The sequence below is a fragment of the Corvus moneduloides genome, chromosome 5 (genome assembly GCF_009650955.1).
Source record: "Corvus moneduloides isolate bCorMon1 chromosome 5, bCorMon1.pri, whole genome shotgun sequence".
In the NCBI taxonomy this organism is placed as follows: Eukaryota; Metazoa; Chordata; class Aves; order Passeriformes; family Corvidae; genus Corvus; species Corvus moneduloides.
The window spans coordinates 5,333,411-5,353,540 of NC_045480.1; the positions used below are offsets into that span (position 1 = coordinate 5,333,411).

General features: G+C 47.4%; 2 protein-coding genes across 3 annotated transcripts in view; one reads left to right on the forward strand and one right to left on the reverse strand.

The window, feature by feature from the left end:
* EIF2AK3 (eukaryotic translation initiation factor 2 alpha kinase 3) overlaps positions 1 to 1,372 on the forward strand; it is a 49,802-nt gene extending 48,430 nt beyond the window's left edge. Inside the window, exon 17 of the mRNA XM_032109143.1 lies at positions 184 to 1,372. Coding sequence (XP_031965034.1) covers positions 184 to 360 — 177 coding nt within the window. The 3' untranslated portion in view covers positions 361 to 1,372. The remainder of the gene's footprint in view (positions 1 to 183) is intronic.
* Positions 594 to 15,737, reverse strand: LOC116444079 (octopamine receptor-like). Of its 2 annotated transcripts, XM_032109144.1 has the most exons (7): positions 15,434 to 15,737; positions 14,489 to 14,751; positions 9,428 to 9,549; positions 9,038 to 9,311; positions 5,738 to 5,914; positions 2,738 to 4,544; positions 594 to 687 (listed from the first exon to the last, which is right to left on the reverse strand). In XM_032109144.1, the coding sequence occupies exons 3-6, from the start codon at positions 9,444 to 9,446 to the stop codon at positions 3,872 to 3,874; spliced, it is 1,143 nt and encodes a 380-aa protein (XP_031965035.1). In that variant the 5' UTR covers positions 9,447 to 9,549; positions 14,489 to 14,751; positions 15,434 to 15,737; the 3' UTR covers positions 594 to 687; positions 2,738 to 3,871. The 2 variants fall into 2 exon arrangements, with proteins under 2 accessions (XP_031965035.1, XP_031965036.1); XM_032109145.1 differs by lacking the exon at positions 9,428 to 9,549.
* Positions 15,738 to 20,130: the final 4,393 nt, after the last annotated feature.

The following is a 20,130-nucleotide window of genomic DNA, read 5'->3' on the forward strand; positions in this document are numbered from 1 at the left end:
TGATACATTTTAAAATATTTAATGCACTTCTAACTACTGAGCCAAAGCACTAGCACCCAAATAACTCAGAAAGCAGCTGGGGGTATTTTCCACTTATTCACACAGCCACAGTTGAAGCCAGGACATTAAATAAGGAAGAATTTATGGCTTGGTTCATGTGATACATGTTGTGTTTTCTTCCAGTACACCATGGTGAAGGACATGCTCTCTCCAAGTCCCACTGAACGACCAGAGGCTGCAGCAATCATAGAAAATCCTGTCTTTGAAGACTTGGAGCTCCCACCCAAACCCGTGCTCAGGCAGAGGTCACGGACAATGAGTCTATCAGGAAATAAACATTCCAGACAACCAAGCAAATAACTATCCTCAGGATCACTTCTTCTACTCAGCAGGTTTCACAGGGATTGTTCAGCAGAAGGATCCTATGATGCAGAATGTTTATCTTGGGAATAGTTTACTTCAGCTTTTTTTGCCATGTTTAATGTATAAGACGTGTTGGACAGATTTTCGTTTACTTTGAAGCCCAGTAACCAAACCTTTCACATTCCATTTTCCTTACCTTTGCTCTCCTAGGTGGACGGGTCCAGCTGCTGTGCTTGCCAATGTTGTGCTCCATTATCCTTTTTTGGGGGGTTTATTGGGTTTTTTGAAGCTTGTAAATGTCAGCTTGCTGGGTGAGTGAGAGATCTGTAACATGTAAATAGAATTAAAATACTGTATTTTTATAGAGCAAATTACAGTCTCTAAGCCTAGTGAGTGTCTATCTGGATCACTTGCTCTTTGGTGAAATGAAGATGATTTTGAAATGAACTTTGACTCAATTTTTGTCCCTGGTGGGTAAACTGGGAATCTGCACTATTTTTAAAGCAAAAAAGTACCACAGTTGTACATATTGTCACTGTCCATAGCCTGTCATTAGAGAAAATCATTTCATACTTCTGCACTACTGTAGATCTTAGGGAATGCATCTTACACAGATGAAGCTGTAGAGAAGGAAAAGGAGCTTTTTGCCATTAAATGGGGGGGTTTATAGGCAGTGGTTGGAAGAGCCATAGTAAAAATTATGTACAAAAATGTTGTGATTCTGAAAATTTAAACCTAATGAAGTCATACGTGTCGTATGTAATCTTGTAGATTTGTACTTTTTAAAAAAAATCAACTGGTAGGCATTTGTGTAATCTGCTACTTTAACTGCCTAATGCCATGCTTTTATTTCTCACTGTAAATATGTTAATTTTTATTTATAAAATACGGAATCAATCCATTTGGGTTGGTGGTGTACAGGATGCACTTGCTGTAATTGTTGAGTGCATTGATTATTGTGACTTCTTTCAAGTCTGAATGATTTAATAAACTTTTTTTATTTATAAGACAAAATAGTAGTTGCTTCTGTTGGAAGCCTGCATCCGTGTGTGCTGCAGATGGCAGCCCTGTGCAGTGGGAACAGGATGGGCTCTGCATTCCTGAAACTTCCTTAGCTTCCCTGTCTCACACTGGCCACCACGTGTGTGATGACGCAAAACTGGACGTGCTGCTTGGAAGTGAGATAGGATCTGGAGAAGGAAAGGAACTGAGCTCTAAACTGGGTGGATTATGGGGGCAGTCGCTCACCAGAGAGGGGAGAAGGGATAATTCTTACGCTGTTAGAACTGTTCTTGTACAATGGTATTTTTCTCTTTTACAGACTCAAATTTGTTAAAGTCTCTGAAATCAGTTTCCTAAAAGAGTACTGGATTCAAATCCTTCTGGGGATCACTGCACTGTGGTGTGACAATGTGACCAGCAGTTAAACCAGCTGACACCCTGCAGCTTTATGATAAGGCAAAAGTAGATTACAATGATTGTCTTTCTTTTGCTCTTGGATGACTCTTCTAGATACTGGCTTGTCCAGGTGAAGCCAGAATGCTGCAGTGAATATCTGATCAGGAGCAGAATTTGTGTTTAGCTGGGTTAGAGCAGGAGAATTAAGCGTGTCCTCTTGCCTTGGATTTCCCTGTTTGCATCAGCTACGAGTGCACAGTGAAATGGCCACACATGGAGCCTCTTTGCCTTCCCTGCCAGCTCAGTGATTACAGGTGGAGCACAGGAAATGAGGAAAAAGGTATTTTTAACTTGCTGTATATCTGCATGTGGGTAGCAACCTATTCCAAGGGCCCTGCAGCATTTCAGTACCAAAACTGGCATATGTGTTCACACCACGTGTGTCTGCATATTCTGGGATGTCACACTTGCCCCCAAAGGCGTGGACAAATCCTCCCCTGTGTGGGAGGTCCCTGCCCAGCCACAGAAGTATCTGGCCACGTTCAGCTCTGATCAGTCTTTGCTTCTCTAAGCACTGGAGTGTGTTGTCCCTGTCTTTGCCCCTTGCTCCTCCTCCAAGGTTTGACTGAGAAAGGCTGTTCTCTAAGCAGAGAGATTTTCCTCTGAATGGTGTGTGCTTCCCTGCCAGCTGTTTTGTGGAAAAACACCCAAAGTGGAATAGCTGTGAGCTCACAGCCCTGCAAAAGGGGCTTTGGCCTGGGGCTCTGCTGTGCTGTGCAGTATCGGGGTCCTGTCCCATTCTTGCACAGGATGTTGTCTATCCCTCAGCTCCCTTCCTCCCCCATAGCTCTTGGGAATGAAACTGCATTCCTTGTCCTGTTTTATCAAAATGACCTGGGTGGCAGCAGCAGGATTCCTGCCCTGTCCACCTTTGTGCCCATGGGATGCTTCCCCCAGAATAAGGTGTAGTACTTACCACTTCCATGTTGTTACTGGAGTCATAGGATCTGGGACACGGGACCCTTTCCATGGAGAGTCATTTGGCAGGAGAACCAGTGCTGAACCCCAGGGCAGGGCTGGTTTTTCTACCAGGCTCTTGAGAGAGAACTCCTGACCCTTGTGCTGGTGTCTTCAGTGGCTGAGCTGCTCCAGGCAGGTCCTACTGCATTTTGCTACCTCTGAGGACAGTACAGTCCCCTGGTACGTTTTCAGAGTAACCCTTCAGTGAGGCACTTTTGTCTTTCCTGCAAGGAGCCAGTGCTGTTGGAAATCCAGACAAGCACTTGGAAGTGATAAAAATAATCATTCCCATTTATCTTTATGTCTCTCTGGTAGATACCACAGTGTACACACAGTAATTCCTATTCACATCCCATCTTTAAATGGTGTTGGCCGCCTGTAGCTCCCTTTGAAACCCTTGGGCACTCCATGCTCCTGTTGGTGCAGCAAATCTTTCTCATCTCCTGGGGTCTGCCACATGGGAATTCCCCTTCCGGAATTAACAAGGAAATTCACAGATAATTCACAGAAAGCCATGGAAAGCTCTGAATATCCAGATGTTGCAGAAGCCAGTGAGCTGAACCCTAAGCACAGCCCAGGCTGCAGAGTGGTGCCTCTTTAAGAAGTGAGCTCTGCTCTTCGGCCACATCCCTCCCCTAATTCCCAGACACGGACTGACACACATGGAGTTATCAAAACTGGTCAAATCTGTAATGAAGCTGCAAGATGAGAGCTACAGTGGCTTAATTGATAAGAAACAGTGTCCCACCTGACACAGATCACCAGTAATATGCACGAAGATAAGGTCACATTATGTCATGCTGGTTTTTTCTTTTACCCAATGCAAAGGCTGGATTTGTCTTAGGAAATGCTCATTAGAAAAATAGTTATCCAGGAATGAATTATCTCCATTAATGTAACAAATTGCCCCTAAAATTTCCAAGTTCCTCATTATTGAAACTGTGGAAGGTGAAGAAATGCATCTTTGTTGTATTGTCCCCAGCTGTAATATTCCAGCCCCTTCTTCCCCTATTTTCCTACTCCTTGTTTCCCATTCGGATGTGCTCCAGCACTTTCTGTATCACCACCTCCAGTGACTGATCCTGAATCCCTATGACTTGGGTTTGCCCTTCAGGGCACCGTTGGGCACTGTCACACTGTATTCCAGGTCTGGAGCAGTCTTGGAAAACGTGGCTATGGAAACCATGTCTTCCCCAACGTCCACCTGAGACCTGTGCCTGCAAATGATCAGCTTCTTCAGAGCACGCTGGAAGTCCCTGTTGAGGAAGGCGTAGAGCAGGGGGTTGATGGTGGAGTTGCAGTACCCCAGCCAGGTGATGATCTTGAAGGTGCCGACCAGCACCGTGCTGGTGGAGTCGGTGCCTCTGGCCGCCAGCCAAACATTCAGCACGAAGTAGGGCAGCCAGCAGAGCACGAACACGGAGATGATGATGCTGATGGTCCTCGTGGCCTTGTTCTCCAGCTGCAGGTGGTTCTGCCGCTTGCTGTTGGGGTGGTAGTGGATCTCCAGCGTCTGGGACATGATGCGGGTGGCCTTGAGGCGGGAGGCGCGGTAGATGAAGAAATACATGCTGCACATGACCATGAAGGGAAGGAAAAACGCCAGGGCGGAGGCCACGATGGCAAAAACCCAGTTGGTGACGAAGATGCATTCTCTGCCCGCATCAAAGTCCACCCCGGGGATCTCATTCCAGCCTTGCATGACGGGAAGGAAGGAAATGAGGGAAGAATATACCCAGACCATGCAGGTCATCACAATGCATCTGCAAAAGGAGAGAGAGGCGGAGGGGAGAGAGGGTCTGAGTAATTTTGAGTTGAGAACATCCAGTACGATTCAATCCCCATGGTAACCTGTGTGGGATATTGCTGCTGAGCAGTCCAGCAGGGCTTGGAGAAGGGAAAAAGCTGGGGTGTAGCAAGTCCAGATGTGAATATCTCTAACAATTAGGTAATTGGTTTGTAGTTGACAGAATTGGGGCCACTGTAAGGAGTGCTTAGAGCTGGCTGAGAAAAGATGAGGAAAGGTTTTGCAGAAGATGTTAGCATTTGAAACTACAGCGTCTAGATTTTTTTGGTTTCAGCTTTACTAGCTGTCCATTCTCTCACCTTCTGGGGTGTGATGGTGGAGCTGAGGGACACCAGATCACAGAATCTGTGACAGGGGGGCCACAGAGCCCCCTCCTCACTTTGCCTGTGATCCACAAATCAGACACAGCAAGAGTGACAGTGGGAAAAACGTGCCTAGAAGAGCCTGAACCAACCCTCTAAAGCACCCCACTGCTGCATTGTCCTCTCTGCCCACCCTCATGACTTTCCCCACCCTGCAGTCCTCATTTCAGCCTTTTGCATGAAACCCTCATAGGAGCTTAGAAACTCTCCCTTTTTTCCCTGAATATCACTTCAGAAAAGATGGTGAGTTTAAGAGAGGGAAGACTACTGCTACATGCATCCTTCTGGGTCCCCTTTCACCTAGTCCTTAGAAGTTCTTCAAAGTCCTTCCCCATTCCTGAAAGTGTTAAGGCCAGGGCTTGAGCAACCTGGTCTAGTGGAAGGTGTCCCTGCTCACAGCAGGGGGATAAACAAGATGATCTTTAAGGTCCCTTCCAACCCAAGCCTTTCTGTGATTCTGTGAAATGCCCATGAAATGACTTCAGAGAGAAAAGGCTGTAGGTCCAACTCAGCCCATATCACTGGTTTCTACCCCGCTTTGCAACCCATCCATAGCTCAAAAAATACTCTCCCAGGAGCACCATCCATCCCCTCAGCAGCATCTTCCTTGTCCTCTCCTGCACCACATTAAGCATTTTCTGCAGTTTTAAATGGTGCAAAGTTCCTTTCACGACATGTCCCTGCTTCTGGGCAGCACCTGTCAACAGCTCTTTAAGCCCCAGGTCAATGTAGGCCATGGCCAAGTGACAACCTGAAGGGACCCAAAGTGAGGAGCAACTGCACTCACCTGCCACGGGACATCCTTCTGGAGTAGTGGTAGGGGGTGACCACGGAGCAGTACCTGTCCAGGCTGATGAAGCACAGCGTGACAATGGATGCCGTGCAGAACATGACATCGAAGGAGATCCAGACTTTGCAGAACAGCTTCCCAAACAGCCACACCCCCGTCACCTCGTAAATGATGCTGCCAGAAAAAACGGGGGGAAGTCAGAGCTGGAAGGGCTGAGTTTGTGCAGTCCCTGGAGGTGTTTATGGCCAGGCTGGATGAGGCTCTGAGCAACCTGGTCTAGTGGAAGGTGCTCCTGCCCAGGGCTGAACAAGATGATCTTTAAGGTGCCTTCCAACCCAAACCATTCTGTGACTCTTTCTTTATGACTGCGCTGAGGTAATGCCATATTTTATCACACAGGTACTAAAGATGGGCACACAGCTCAGACAGCAGGGATTCATTCTCAAACCACAACCCAAGAAAGGAGCACCCCACGGCTGGAGCATGGCTGAAGAACAGCAAACCTGTGCTTCTCGTAGCCTAAATGCCTTGAGAGAGCTGCTTTGCCCCACAAAGCTCCCCAGATTTACATCTACACAGCTTCGTTTATCACAGCATTTTCCCAGTGCCCTACTCAGCACAGACTTTTATGATTTCTCCCCAGTTCCTGGGGCATGGGAGATCGCCAAGAAACTCACTTCACATCTGATCTTATGCTTCAAAACCAGAAAGGACTTCCACTTCGGTTAAAAAAAAAAAAAACAAAACAACATCCTAGGAGGAAGCCTATGCAGATTGTACATTATGTAGCTCATAAATGCCTCAGCAAGGTAAACACACCAGCAAAAAGCAGACATGGTTCCGAAAATATTTCTAACGAAATCAAGAGGGCCCTGTGAGAAGTGAGCAGTGAAGGAAGGAACATATGGCAGCTGTAGGAAGGCTGATGCATGTTTCTATAGCATTCAATGAGATGCCATTTGCTTCTCCTTCCTTTCGCCAGCTTTCTGCAGCTCCTGGGGTGCTGCTGAAATCACCATTGTGAGTGAATTCGATGAGTAACTCCCTAGCCCTGCAAAGCTGTAATTATCCTGTAACTTCCCAGCTTGCTGGTTAAATACGGTGAGATCAGGGCTGCTGAGCTGCAGTGCTCAGGTGTCCAGCAAGAGCAGAAAGATTCAACTTGGTGTCAGAAAGCAATGCTTGATCTACATCTCATTAGCACCAATTCATTAAAACGACTTATGAAGGTTGTTCCAGAGCACAGCAACTGCTGTAGGTGGGTGCAGCGCTGCTGAAGGGTCCCAGCCCTTGGCAGCTCTTTGTTATGTGAGATTCCAGACAAAAACCCAAGCAAACATTAACCTACAGCAGAGCCCGTCCTTCCACTGTGGTGGCCTCCACACGGGCAGCATGGAGGATCCCACAGCACACACATGGAAAAGTTACATGGCTCTTTTACAGAAGGGAAATGAGGCATTAGAATTGAAGCACAGCTTCAGTACTGGACTTGGGTGCCATTTTGCCTTTCCTCAGAGTCCTCCTTATCCCCAGAGATGCTGCAGAGCCTGTGGTGTGCCCTGGTCTCCCAGAAGGAGTCATGCTGCTGTCAGGGCACCCTTGCACACAGCTGCCAGCTGAGCAGGTGCCCAGCTCTCACCTGCACACATCTGGTGGGATGCAGACACCTGACCCCTCTTCTCTGAGGTAAAAGATCTCTGCAGCTTGGCAATGATGCTGATAAGAAGGCGTAGTAGAAGCCCAAAGAAACACATGATGAGGTCACCTCTGCCGTGCACTTTTGCTAGCAGAGGAAAAGAATAGCTGGAGCTATTCAGCCTGGAAATGACAGACTGGCTGGAGTACTCAGACAACGAGCTAAGCTCAGCTGAACTGCTCCTGCAAACCAGCCAAGCCAGGGACAAAACACAAGTCTTACTCTTATGAAATTAAGACACCAAGTGACAAATTTGTCATTCCTTTCTGTCATATTTTCTTGAGCCAAACTGCCTCCTAAGATCATTTCTTTTCTTTCCCTTTGGCACATAATAACCTGCCAACTGAGGAGCAAACTGAAATCCAAAAGAGCAGCAGAGATGTGAAGCCAGAACAGTGGGAAGGTGCGAAACAACAGCCACTGTGTTGGCAGGGCTGGACAATGCTGATGGAGCCAACAGGGTCCATTCCCCACCACATGGCCACCAAGAGCTGGTAGGTCTCCCCACCAGGCAACACCAGGAGGGGCACAAAGGACCATCCATGCTCTGATCTTTGCTCCCCTTTATAGTTTTTGTTGTTTAAGTAAAACATCACTAAAAGCAGATACAAAATAGAGAGGAGGAAGAAATTTTTTGAGGTTGTGAGAGGAGTGAGGTTGCCCAGGGAAGCTGTGGCTGCCCCATCCCTGAAGTGTTCAAAGCCAGGTTGGATGGGGCTCTGAACAACCTGGCCCAGGTGCCTGTGTCCCTGCTCACTGCAGAGGTTGGACTAGATAACCCCTAAAGTTCCCTGCCTACCCAAATCAGTCTATGGTTCTATGATAATTTCAGAACCTGAATTTAAAGTTCACCGAGATTAATGTTGAAATTAGCAATAATTTTTTTTTTAAGAGTATCATTAACTGCTTTTTTTACCTGATACCATGAACTTTTAACTCAGTTTGTAATTTCTTGTTGGGACAATATTTTTCAGTGCCAAATTCAAAGGAATAGGCAGCCCCATGAGAACTGAAGCATAGAACCTGAAAAGAGTTCAGCTTCCTCATATTGCCCCAGGAACTCAAAATAGGGTGCAGCTCCCTGATTTACCCAAACCTAGGGCTGCTTTGCAGGACAAGACAGCCAGGACAAGACAGCTGCTTTCTGTGTTGGTTTCACTGTTTTAGCCAGGTGAAGCTCTCCTAAGTATAAACCTCATGCAGGGACACCTGCCCTCTCCAGTGCCCCTTCCACCAAGAAATATAGGAGAAGCCTAAACTACTCTGCTTATACTGAATAAATTCCTTACATTCCATACTCAGGGCTAGTCCTGGAAGAGGGGGCTCAACAACTGGAGCCCCACGTGCAAAGCTGGAAATCAAATTCAGATCAGTAGCCAGGGGCCCTATGTGGCCAACAGGAAAAATACCCTTGGGAATTGTGTCTCCTTGCATTATAAGGGGATCCATAACACAGAGCAGAGCCGGGGAAGCACATACAGCCACCAACCCACGGTTCAGCCCAGCCCTGAGCCCAGCGGGTGAATCCCAGCCCTGCTCCAAGAGCAGATGCAGAAAGGACACTTGTACTTCTCTGCTCCTGCCCCACGGATGCTCCTCACCTGAAGGGCATCACCAGACAGGCCACGAGGAAGTCTGCCATGGCCAAGGACATGATGAACATGTAGGTGACAGTGCGCAGCCTCCTCTCCACCACCGGGCAGAGGAACACGGTGGTGTTTCCCAGGAGTGTGACCACGTCGATGAGGGTGAGGATGAGCCCAACGAGCGCTTCCTGGAGCCCGACCCCTCCCCTCGCAAAGGAGGAGGCAGCAGAGGAGAAATTAGAGAGCCAAGTTTCATTCCTGTCCATCAGCATCTTCCCACCGTTAAAATCTGAGCGAGACAAAAGGGGAGAACCAGAATTACTTTAATGCACGACTTGTAGGTGTGTGAAAGGAAGGACAGAAGTAGTGTTTTTGTTTCATTTATTCCAGGAAAAATCCACACACCCTGCTGTGCCTGTGCCATCACTGTCCTGGGGTTAGCAGCCCATTAGAAGTGCCTGAAATCCTGCGGGTGAGGATAAATGTGCAGCATTGACTGAAGTCCTTCACAGCAATTAAAAGACCTCCTGTGAATGAAAATGCATCATCAGATGAAGCATGAAACCAGAAAAAATAAAAAAGAAAAATAGAAATGTACTGAGAGCAGAGAGAGGACAAGAAAACAACTGAAATGAAAAATTAAAGCAGCTGGGCTAAATCCCACTGAACAGCATGCCAAGTCCACAAAATGTGGGGGCTGGAAGTAGATGATCTTTAAGGTCCCTTCCAACCTAAACCATTCTGTGGTTCTATATTCTCATTATTGTCTTTGCCACCCCCAGAGCAGCTGAGGCTGCTTGCCCAGGCTGGCTGCTTCCATAACCCCACTGCTCAGTCCGTGCTCCTGCTGCTTTTCAAGCTCTGAAGTCAAGAGTTTTTTTACTACCACGGTGGGCAGCTCCATCCTCCAGTCTGAATGGCCAAGCAGGGCTGCCAGCAGCTACACAGGGAGCAGAATCATGGAATCATGGAACCACAGAGAGATTTGGGTTGGAAGGGACCTTAAGGATCATCAGATTGAGGTGTCTCAGGGGCAGTCGTGACCCCAGACCCATGTTCCCTCTGTGCCCAGATGGGAGATGATGCTCCCAACTCTGTAATGGGGGATTTTTCCATTGAGGAAATCCACGTGCTTGTGTCCCCAGCTCAGTTCCCAGACTTTGGCCAAGTGGTGTCACAGGTACCTGGGAAGGTGGGAATGATGCTCTGGATAAACTCCAGCAGTTCAAAGCTCACTGATGTAGCTGAGGGAACACGAAGACAAAACTTGTGGGGAAAAGAGAATTATAGAAATATTTCCAGATGTGAAATGGTTGTATTTAAATATCAGCACTTCTACTGTGACCAGGATCTGCTTCCATAGTGCCTTCAGGTCAATCCCACATCTCCAGGGCATCCTACTGAGTGCAGCGTGCGGATGGGCCTGGATAACAGCCCTGTAGCCCAACATGCCTCATCTCACAGGAACCAAACTTTGCCTCAGGAGGAGTGTAAGAACAAAGCAGCAAAATGTTCCCAACATCTCTTTGTCCTTCCTCCAGCCTATGATCCACAATTACATCGAAAGATGGCTTCAGTGACTTGTGAATCATGAAGTTGTCCTGCTTCCCTTCTGGCCCAGAAAGCTTTTAGCATTCATGACCTCCTGTAGCAACAACTTCACAGCTCAGCCCTGTACCTCTTTTTGCTTGTTCTGATCCTGCCACCAGCCAGCTTCATTCGCTGCCCTCCGGTCCTTGCATTGGAAGAGACGTCACAAAACCCATCCCCGTCCGCTCCCTCAGTGCCACTGGTGGGCTCTTTAACCTCTCTCACACCCCCCCCAGCCCCCTCCTCATCTGCCAACTTGCTCATTCCTCACAGGGAAGCAATGGAGGATTCCTGGCCATCCCTTCTGCTCTTCTGAGCCTCTGAGAAGGACCAAACCTCCAAACAATTTCCTAGAGGTAAATGCTCTGTGGATTTACCTAAGGGCGTGATCTCTCTTTTGTCCTGCTCCCCTTTCACAACCATCCCTGACACGGTTTGCAGTGGCACTGAGCACTGAGCTGGCCTTTCCACTGGGCTGTGGCCATCCAAAGGCTTGTTCCTGGGCAGCAACAAGAGCTCAGAGCCTGATGCTTTAGATGAGAAAATAGGATGAAATTAGGAAATTAAGTTCTCTCCATCTTCTCCAAACTCCATCACTTCACAGCTGAATTCTTTCTTCTATTTTAATGCTCAGCGAGCCTCACAAAACCTTTTTTTTCAGTTCATTAAGTCAGACATTATCCTTCATGCCCTGATTAAACTTTCTTTCGCCTGCAAATATCACCACTTCATGATTCACAATTTTTCCAGTTGGAGATGGATAGAATCCCACGTATCCCAGCCCCTATCCCTGCAAAGAGCATCACTGACCTCTCTGTAACTCACCATCCACTTCCCCCCTGCATTTCACCTTCCAGACAAGTGTTTATTCACACAAGGAACTTCCTTCTTAACTCAGGGCTACTTCATTTCCTTAAAAGCCCCCACCATGAGGGACCATATTGAAAACCTCTCAGAATTCCAAGCAGCCTACACCACCTAGCTGCTTCTTTTCCACCTGCTGACTTCTTCCAAGCATTCCAATACAACTCTGAAGCTGCTTTTTTCTAAAAGCAGTAGTGACCTTGTCCTTAGGTGTAATTGTGTATTCATGCACCTACTCGTCCTTCAAGATCCTCAGCTCCGTCCCCTGACTTCTGTTTATTTGCTGGATTTAGTGGTTTCCTTTCTTTCAAGTTAAAAATTAGAAGTGAAAAACAAAATCAAGAAATAGCTCAAGCTGTCTAGGAAAAAAAATAAAGAAGGAAAGCTCTTCCTCACTGGAGCTGGGAGTTACTGACTGAGACCTGAAGCTCTCCTACTGCTCCACCACTGAGAACAAGCAGGTTTTTTGGGCATCATCTCAGGCAGCCCCCAAGTCAGCACTGCAAAAAGTCTGCAGGGTGTCTTAAGTACCTCAGTCCTAATGAAAATATTCCTTGGACAACATTCCACATCCTAGTAACACCCCATAAAAATAAAATAAAAAAATACAGTCTCCAGCTCTCCCATACTTGTCAGAAAAGAGGATAATCTGTGCCATTCTTTCTAACAGCTCCACTGAGGATGTCATCAGACTGGATGAGCTCCTGTGGAACAGTTGGATTTCAATGCAGCCACATTTCCTGGCAGAAAAAAATTGTTCAGCCTGTTCTCCTCCCTGCATATTCCACACAGACAGCTCAGGGACAGCCGGCTGGGGAAACCACATGGACACAGCACACGGCCACATGGGAGCCAGGCTGAGAACCTGCCTCTGCAAGGGCCATTCCAGGCTCCACAGCCATCTCCCAGCTCATCTCCCACACCTGCTGGTGTCCTCACACCGCTGGTACCTCTACAAGATCTGAAAGCTGCTCTCTGATCCACACCTCAAGCTGACCCCTAACCAGTTTAAACACTTGAGCACCACCCAGTGAGCCCCAGGTTCTCCTGGGAGAGCACACAGCATTGGGAAAGTCTCCTAAGACATGAACAGCAAAAAATCAGGTTTGATGAAAAATCGATGGTTTAAAAAAAAACCCAACACCAAATTGTAAAGTTTAAAACATCAGGTCTTAAGGTTTTAAAAAATCACTGTCAAATTTCTTTTCATAAGTAGATGAGAATGATAGAGGAAAATTCTGAATTAATTATTTGGTTTTTTAGATGTAACACTGAGACAAGAAGGTTTTGAAGTCACACCTTCCTGCAAACAATGACTGTTCCCACACAGCCATTAAGTTTGTGTCAGTGTTAGAACAACTCTAATTAAAGCAGATCATTACTTTCACTGCTCTGCGAACAAACACTCAAACTTTGAGCAGAATTAGGACACGGTTATTAGAATTCCTCTTTGCAAGCTGTCTGTGCTCCTCAAGTACCATCTCAGCCACCAGCCTGGGTTAAAAGGTCTCAACTGAAAAACTCACAGCAGGCTCCTTAATGCAGGATACATCCAGGAGTATGGCAGCACACAAAAACAGCAGACAGATGTGCCCACACTCTCAAAACACTAGAGAAGCACTCTTTTGTCTCTTTGGTTTTTTTAATCAACACAAAGGCTGAGGGACTGGAAATAAGGCTGTCTTTATTTGACATCCATTACTCCAACAACAAGAACAAGGGATGATGGATGTTTGAAACTTCAGGTTTGAACCTTGAAGTCTAATTCAGGGTGCAGACTACAGGATCCTGCTGCTCTTGATCCGTTTTAAGGATCCCCAGGCAGAGACCCTGGAAGCTCATCCACAGTCCCTGCCACAGCCAAGCAGATCAGGGTGGATGTCTGGATCCCTTTATGCCTTTGGCTGAGAAGCCAATCCTTACCCTAAGTGTGCTAAATTAAGTAACTTAACTAAGAAGTGCTGCTCTCAAACCACTTGGAGAATTGCTGACACAGAAAAGCAGGGGGATGACACCATTTTAACTTCTCTGTGGAAATTATTGGGACAAAGCAGGCTATGCCATCCTTCCCAGGGATGCACTTCCTCAGCTTAAAATACTGGAGCTTTTAAATTCCCCCATGACCCACAGCAACCGATGTGGTTATGCTGCTGAGATAGCTCAGTCTTTTTACAGCATCAGTCTCTCAGTCTTTCCTGTAAAATCAAAGGGAAAAATGCCCCATTGCACCATGATGTGGGATCTTCCCAAGTTTCCTGGGGATCGCAGATGCCTTAAGGTTTGCATTGTTCTTATTTGGACATTATAGTTCTGCTTCTCTTCAAGAAACTGATGGGTTGGATTCTGCTTTGAGGCTCTCTGAGCAAGGCAACTCCACCGTTTCAGTTCCCCTTTAATATCCAGAAAGTTTGACCTAATTTATTCAGCAGACAAATCTCAAGCTAAAGGTTAATTTCATCGGTAAAAGGCATATTTTGATGGCAAGGGAGGAAAAAAAAACACTCTTCAATCTCAAGGCTGACTGCACTTTAAAATCTTAGAGGAATGATGAAAACTGGAAATATATTCCTGGGAATACATTTGCTGCCAGGCTCTGCTTCTCTGCTGAATCAGGTAGAAACCAGCACATGGCAGCAGAGGACAACATCTGCCCCAGGACCTCACACACCTTTCCCTCCTCCTCCCCATGAGAAAACTGCAACAGATCAGTAATTGTTGAACAGTGCAAGCAATCTGTTGAACCATGCAAGGCTGTGGGTGGTGATAAAGGAGGGGGAGAATCCCTAGGGATGCTCCCACCGGCACAGCAGGCACCCAAGGAGGCCATGCAGCGAGTGAGCCTCTGCACTGTCTTTCCTTCTCTCTCTCTCTTCCTCTATCCAACTTTCCCATTGGAAGGGCAGCATTTCTCAGGGCACGATTTCTTTCCACCCCCAAATCAGAACAGAAGAATTCCTACAGCCTCTCTGACAGCCCCGGGGCTGGAAACACAGCAAAACACAACATTCTTACCTTCGAAAGTGACGGCTGAAGCAGCTCAGCAGCGTCCCTGAGCCTGGAGCGCGGTGCTTTCCCACCTGCAGGGTGCCAGGGACTCGGGCCAGCTCTCAGGGATCCTGGATCCTTCCCCACGGAGCTGCTCCCAGCCTGGCTGCGTGAAGCTGATGGTTCAGGACACGCAATCCTCATTCACAGCGGGCACAGCGCTTTGGGATCGCCTCTCGGCAGACGAGGAGGCTCCTCCGCAGCCAGAGAAAGTCTCTGGCAGCCACTGCCTGCTCCGGGAAGAGAAGAGAGAGCGGAGAGACATCCCAGCAGTGAAACTCAAGGCAAAGTTACACCCGCGCTGCGAGCACTGGGGTGCTCGTTGGCATTAGGAGCTGAGCCGGGGTGCCAACCAAACCCTGGGGAGGCAAAACCCTCACCCTCTGGGGAGCAAAAACCCCAAAACCTGGAGAGCAAAAACCCCAGCTCCTGGGCTGCAAAAGCACCAAAGCCTCGAGTACAAAGACACTCCCCCTGGGGTGCGAATCCACAGCCTCGGGGTGCCAAATCCACCCTTCCTGGGGTCAAACCCGCCAAACCTCTTGGGGCAAAAGCGCCAACCCCCAGGACAGCAAAACCACCACCCCAGGCAGGGCAAAAGGCCGAGGATGCAGTGGAGCACATCTGCCCCCGCATCAGCCCGGGGAGGGGCTGGGGGTCCTGCCCGCCGAGGGGATCTGTCTTGGAGGTGGGGAAGAGCGGGGGGAGCCCTTCCCGGGGGGCAGACAGTGCTTGAAGGGGGTGTCCTTCGGGCAGAGGGTACAGGACGTGCCTGGGGGAGCCTGCGATAGAGGGGGTCCCACCCGGAGCGGGGAGCAGCAGCGGCAGCCGCGCCCGCGGGGAGCCCTGCCCGGGAAGGGGTGTCAGGATCCGCCCGGGGATGGGGATGGGGATTCCGCTGGGAGCACTTACCGAGGCAGGCGGGGGAGCCGCCCGGCTCGCTCCTCCGCCCCGCTCCTCCCCGCTCCAGCCGGGAAACCTTCCTCCCCTCCGGGAAACGGGGCTCCCCGTGGAAACGGAGCTCTTTATTTTTTTCTGCTTTCGAACCAGCCCTTCCCACTCCCCCTCGGCAACTACAGGGACACGGCGACCTGACGCGTGAAAACAACAATAAAAAATAAGAGGCGTGCCGTGGGTTTGGCTCCCCTGTTGCCAAACAGGGTGTTTTATTCAATAACTAAACAGAAACGCCGAAAAATCCCGGGCTGGAAGAGGAACGTGTGGCATGAGGTTGGTGGGATGCCACCTGCCCAGCCCCTCTCTGCCTTGTCCCCGAGTGTGGGTGGGCTGGGAGGGATGGGATGGGATGGTGGGTGACGGATTTTGGAAACTGGGCAGCGGGTTCTTTAGGCGTGTCCCCCGGGAAGCCTGGCTACATCGGCTGCCTGGAAAGGACAGCTCCTCTTCCCAGCTGCAGGTCCGGGCTTCAGGGGGTGCCTGGCACCTCTCGGGCTCCTGGGGGAGCTGACTCAGCTGGCAGAAAAAGAGCAAGGCAAGAAAATGTGTAAAAATCTGGTTCTTTGAATGCTTGGGCGAGGGTCACACACGGAGATGGGCGTGTGTAATCCTCGTCCATAGCTCCTGTCCTAAAACAAACCCCAAATCACACTCAAATGCGTCAGCTTTTCACACTGAATTGCTCTCATCGGCATGTCAGTCTCCTTTCCCACTTGTTTTCCGAAGGCTGCTGCAGAGGTTTTGAACTGTGGCTTCACCCAGCTCCAAAAATGACCCTGGAGAATTTTCTCAGTGAGTCCGTAGAGGAAATCTCTTGATCAGGGTCGGTGGGAAATAAAGAACCCAAATGTACTGATCTCTGCCTGGAATAGCCCAGCTCATTGGCCCCGGGTTTGTCTTTGACACTAACAACCAAACTGTGATGGAAGAGCATGTTTGGATCATTTTGTGTCGTATTTGTTGCTTCAGAAATAGTAGATTGCCCTTTGAACACAATACAATCTACTTTAAATTATGGATTTTCACTGCAGGGAAGGAAGGGAGAGAGAAAGAAAGAGAGAAAGAGAGAAAGAAAATGACATCACACCCAAACACAACCTCATCTCTGTATTTCCTTTGATAAGAATAAAATGTTTTCTATAAAGCTGGAGAAATAAGTAATGCATGGATCAGATTGGTTCCATTACTTTAGTCAACATAAACTTCTGTGTGTTTCTGAAAAAATCAGCTTTGACAACTTCAATGTAAAATACTTTAAATTATTGTGTTTAAAGTTATCTTCTAATTAACATTTAATTTTAAAAAGTTTTTATAAAACTTGAAATTTGAGCAAAATATTTTATTTCTGATCAAAAAGAACAATTTTCAAACCTGAAGGAAAGGTTCACCAGCCTCTTTGCTAGCTGAGCTCTTGAAGCCACCTTCTGATCTCCTTCATCACTCCATTAATGCCACAGAACCAAACAGGAGCATTTGACCAGGGAGAATAAACAAAAGGGTAGAAGTTTTTTTTTTAAAAGCTTGTACCAAGCTCTTTTATTTCTCCATTTGCTGACAAATGAACATCAATAAATAGAATTAAATTATATATATACTTTACACATACTATATGAATTATATTTAGTAACATATTAATATATTAAAAGCATAATAAATATATTAAATTGCAGAAACAAGAGTAATCTTGTAATTTTAAACAATGGCTAGTTTATGGTGGTTTGTTTGTTTTGGCAGAACCTTCCTAAAACTTAGTTTTTCATAGACTCATAGAATCACAGAATGGATTGGGTTGGAAGGCACCTTTCAAGGTCATGCAGTTCCAATCCCCCTGCCATGGAGAGGGGCCCCCAAATTCTTCTTGTCAGGGCTGCTCTCGGTCTGTTCTTCCCCCAGCCTGGGCTGATAACGGGGTTGCACCCACCCAGGTTCAGCACTCAGCCTTACCAAACCCCCTTCTCCTCCTCCATCTCCCTTGAATTCATAGTGCAAAAATAGTAAAAAGGAAGCTGCCTCTTTCCCTAATTAGCGTTAATTGCCCCATCCTGGGGGGTGGGAGGGGCCTGTGCCACTGTCTGCGGTACCAGAGGGTCGCACAGCTGGGTCCTGGCTTTCCTTTTGCTGGGCCCTTCTTTGTCGTCCTGGATTCCAGGCAGGCTGTCGGACTCCAATAATTGAGTTTTTATGGAGTAGAGAATAATAGCAAAGGTCTGCAGCTCTTCCAAAGCACCAATCTCAAAAGAAATGACAAAGGAGAGAGATAACAGCAAGAAGAAGTAGTCTGGACAGTGTGCTGCAAATGCTGTGTCAGCCACTCATATTAATGTCATCTGTGATCAATCCACCTGTCAGCACATCACAAACCATCCAAAAAACCATGATACAATTTAAAATTTACTGGAAATTCAAGCAGGAATTCCTGGGATGTTGTCTCATGGGTTGCTGGGATTCTGGTTTTACCTCAAATTTTCAGAGCTACCTGGAAAGGGAGGAATGAGGGGAAAATAGACTTTATTTAGCTTTCTGATCTTTACAACAAGAAGAGTAATAGGAAACGTACATTTCAGAGCCTTTTGCATATCAGAAGCAGCTTGATCTTAAAAAATTTGAGATGTAGTAGAGCTGCTTATGCAGACACCGAGGTACAGCTCCTTAAACTGGCAAATAAGATGGTGCAGGGGCTGGAATACCCAGCAATGGTTTGAGGCCTCATTGACACTTGGTAGCCACTTGGAAAGCATTGTTAAATCCCTTGGGAAGGAGGGAAGGAGCTCAGACCAGTGTGTTGTGTTGCTAAGTGCAAGATACAAGGAAACTTGGTGGGTTTTAGACCTCATGGTTCAGCAGTGGGGACGTTGCTGTGGCAAATGATAACCCCACCACACCCGGAGATTTACGAAATGCACACAGAAAAATGAATAAAAAAGGCCTGTAAATCACATGGCATGGGGCAAACAGGCCTGTAGGAGTGGCAGGTTTGTTTTGGAGTTTGCCTCTTGCGAGGGAGCCTGTCCTGATAGCACTGCCTCTTCTCCAGCCCCTTCTTAAGAAGGAAGAAAGGAGCACTTGCTTTCTAGTCTGTCTTGATTTACCCAGGTGTGCAACTGTACAAACAGCTGTCTGGGCTGTTAAACAACTCTTTACTAACCCTGCTGATTGACAGGGTTTCTGAGCAGAAGCCTCTGGAGGTGCTTCTAACCCCTTTTGTGGCAGCCCCACGGCCCGGAGGCAGCTGCCTGCGAGCTGTGCTCTGTGCCAGGCTGCACTTGATCCCTGTGGAAGTGCTTTAGTCATCAGCCCAGGCAGTGGAGTTCCTGTGACACACGATCCCTGCTGTGATCCCTGATAGTGCTTTTCCAGTATCTCATGTGCTGGAGCGCCTGAGGCATTTCTTGTGCTTGATGAATCCTACCTGGTAATTTCTCTCTCAATTTTCCCTCATCAGGCCCTCTATATTTGTATTTTCTGTTTCATGTGGGATTTGTAATCTTTCTTCTTCGACATAATCCCTCCTAAAATGAGGGATTGCTCCTGTTGCCTGTGGCAGGTACTCAGCTGTTCTGTGCTGCTTTCACTTGCCCCTCAGACCCCAAAAGTGGTCTCCCTTCTTTCCAACAGATATGTAGGGCATGTACACTGATAATTTTTTCTGTCTTAAGTGTATGCAATTTATATTCTGGAAATAAATAGTACAGGTGTTCCCACTACCTTCCAGCAATGTTTCTGCTGATACACTTTTAACCCTGCAAATACCTCCATGTCTCTGAGTGTGCCTCAGCTGAACTGCAGCCTGTGTCACTGTTGAAAAACCAGGATCCTCCCCATTTTCAAGAGAACTAGAGAGACCCAAAATATTCTTGGTAAAATCCATGGGCATTACTGGAGCCTGAAATAGCTTATTAGACATTTATTATCACATCACCCATTAATTCAAGGTAGTAAGGTGGATATACAGTTATGGAATTACAGAAAAAATAAAAGAAAAACAATCCTCAAATTTTATCCTGGCCATGAGAGCTGGTGTTTGCAAATACCAGGAATTTTGTATGGATATGCTCAATGGTTCTGGATTTAAGGGCAATTTGGTGTCGTTGGATAAATCCCACTTGAAGAGGAAGAAGAGCAATCACACTTCAAATCTTCAAAACCCAAACCCTAAAATGCTGTAGGCATCTCCCATCCAAGTGTGGATTCAGCCCGGACTTTCCTGGTGTTCAGGATGCAGATGTGATCTCTGGCACAGAGCAGGGCTGGCCAGATGTGACAGAGATCAGGGCCATGCACAGGGCTGGTCTGCAGGGCACTGCTGAGGAACAGTCTGTGACTCCTTTGAAGCTGCTTGATGATGAAATGAGTTTCAAAATCTTTTTTCTGTCATTCTCCATGAGTTTCCTGTTGGTACAAACCAGCCATGTGTGTTTACCAGAGGGAGCTCTGGTCACTGTCCCCAGAAATCTGCTCACAACCCTTCAACTGCAAGGCTGTAGGTACTGAACTTAATTAGTTAATTAGTATGTGAAGTTTTGGGTGCAAATTCTGCTCTTTTATGGATTTTCCCTTACGCTAGAGAAGAGTTTGAGGCTCATAAATCTGTAAAAGCACGTTCAGACAAAGAAATGGCCCAGCTCTACCCTGTGGCTTGCAACGGCAACAGA